We start from the raw sequence: 2357 nt of genomic DNA, 5'->3' as shown, positions 1-2357 counted from the left end.
ACGCAATGGGTGGTTGGGCTGTGGAATAAGCTTCCGCCGGAGGTGGTTGAAGCAGGGACGCTATCTACATTTAAAGAAAGACTGGATAATTACATGGAGGAGAGAGGATTGGAGGGGTATGGACCAGGTGCTGGTCAGTGGGACTATGAAGGTGGGGATTTGTTCCGGCATGGACTAGTAGGGCCAAACTGGCCTGTTCTGTGCTGTATATGGCGATATGGTTATAATTCATCAGCTTTGAAGAAACAAATGTGTGGGAATGTGTTACCAGTTGGGTTCACAAATTTTTCCTAATAAACAAGGAGTCTCCAAGGATGAGATTTATTTCTGGCTGGGAAGATCAAACCAAAGTATCTTCAGACGCAATCTTATGTTGTGGTGGGGCCAGTTGGGGGTTGTGGTTGGGGCCATTTGGGGGTTGCAGTTGGACCAGTCGAAGGTTCTGGTGGGGCCACTTGGGGGTTGTGGTGAGGGAATGAGCAGGTGGATCATCTGATTAGACTGTGGAAAAAATTATTAGCAGGTTAAACCTGTGGTGAAATAGACAAATGACAGCAGAAATCTTCCACACTCCAACCAATCAGTTAAGAGGCAGTAAATAGTTCAAAGGGCTCAGAAATCGTTCCCATTCTTCTTGACTAAGTCTTGAGACTGCATGAACTGTGCAAAAATTAAATCCATCCATATAACATTATATTCCAAAGTTTATTAACAAAGCATTATTGTCGACTGGGAATATGACAGGCTGAACAATTTCAACAATAAACATGAATCTTATCAAATTTTCATTACAATGTAGTCACCACCCTGCCTCCTCAATATGAGTGCAATCCTACAACAGACCACATGGAAGCAGGCAGCTTGCACATATTCCTCAAATTTAAAAGGCAGGATGCCACATTTCAGTACATATGAGCTGGGGCTTCTTTCCTGATCCCTACATGCCCAGGTTTCTTTTAAATGTCATCAGTGCTGTCTGGACAAGATTGTAATGATTCATAAAGTACACAAGATAATCACTCAGTCGATGTCACAGTCCGATTCTCCATAATGGTGGGCTTCGGTGCAGGGCAAGCAGCTAACGTGACGTCCGCTGCTGAAGGAACCCGGACTACACACCACACAGCACTCTGGGCAGTTCGGGTGCTTCTTGCGGTCCTTGCCAAAGCCAGGCTTGCATCGATCAACGCGGATCACTTGCAGCGTCCCATCGATATAGTAGACAAAGGGCAGCAGGCCGAAAATCTCACGGTACGTCTCCGCCTGCTTGGAGAAGAACGCCTCTACTCTGTGCCGTACTTTCTCAAGCCGCAGGTTGTGATCGCAGTCCTCTAAGTTGTTCTCACAGATATTGTCCAATTCTTCCACGTCAAGGTGTAGCTTCAGCGTGAGAAACAACTCGTACTGTATGCCAGCCAGCGGCACTTTGAGAGTGTGGCATGTTGACTTGTGTATACTGATTGAATAAGCTAAGTCTGAGGTCAGCTGATTCAACGCACCATGCAACCTCTTTAAGAAGAGGCTGTTGTACGTGTTGTGGCATTCGGCTGCATGATACTGAACCTGAAATTCATAGGAATAGTTGGGGTCCCGGTAAGCGTACAAGAAGTACTTCAGATTCAAGGACTGCAAGGACTTTGCACTGGGACTATAGAAATAAATTGTGCAGACGTATAATCCTGATAGTTCCTTGTGGAAGTTTTCCATGATCAGGGTGCCTGTCAGGGATATTTGTATGTCTGGCCTGTTGGAAAGTTGCACTCCCCTTGGCCCTTTCCAACTGAAGTTGGGGTCCATCAGCTCCATGTTCCTGAGCTGCGGCGTCGAGCAAAGAATCCGTGGGGTGCTCGCACGCACTTGGATGTAAACCTTCACAGGACCATCATCCGAGCCAATCACCTTTTGTTCCGAGGAACGGTCATCGAGCAGTAGGCTTTGGGGAAAGCGGTTAGCACTCTGCGGCGCTTCAGTCGTGAGAGCAGTCCATCTGAGCAATCCTCCAAACATCACCCCATACACCAAGAGGTATTTGAGGGTGGGTGTCATTTCCTCCTTTAATCATCCTGCCTTCATTTTGTCCCCATGGTCTCTGCCGACTATTCAATTTTCTGATGTCACCATCTGCCCTTTGTGGTCACAATGATCAGAATTGTGAAGTCATCGGTCGAATTTCAATCGCCTTGTGACATCGAAAGACTGTTGTGGTTTGTGCCTGAATTCTGGAGCCATTTTGAAAATTAGAATTCAGCCTGGATTGTCCAACTGTTGCACAATTACGAAGCCACTTTCTAACAAGTTGAACGCCCATAACTCAGTGAAACGGAGTAGACATGGATGAGAAAGATCTGCCTTTCCCT

The 2357-nt window shown here is 46.5% G+C and overlaps 1 protein-coding gene across 1 annotated transcript; it reads right to left on the bottom strand.

The window, feature by feature from the left end:
- Positions 1-686: 686 nt before the first annotated feature.
- Positions 687-2130, bottom strand: LOC138741571 (zona pellucida-binding protein 1-like). Its single transcript, XM_069895825.1, has one exon. The coding sequence runs from the start codon at positions 2044-2046 to the stop codon at positions 1021-1023; it is 1026 nt and encodes a 341-aa protein (XP_069751926.1). The 5' UTR covers positions 2047-2130; the 3' UTR covers positions 687-1020.
- Between the last annotated feature and the right edge of the window lie 227 nt (positions 2131-2357).

This window comes from Narcine bancroftii, chromosome 8 (assembly GCF_036971445.1).
Source record: "Narcine bancroftii isolate sNarBan1 chromosome 8, sNarBan1.hap1, whole genome shotgun sequence".
In the NCBI taxonomy this organism is placed as follows: domain Eukaryota; kingdom Metazoa; phylum Chordata; class Chondrichthyes; order Torpediniformes; family Narcinidae; genus Narcine; species Narcine bancroftii.
This window is presented reverse-complemented; position numbering and strand designations above follow the sequence as displayed.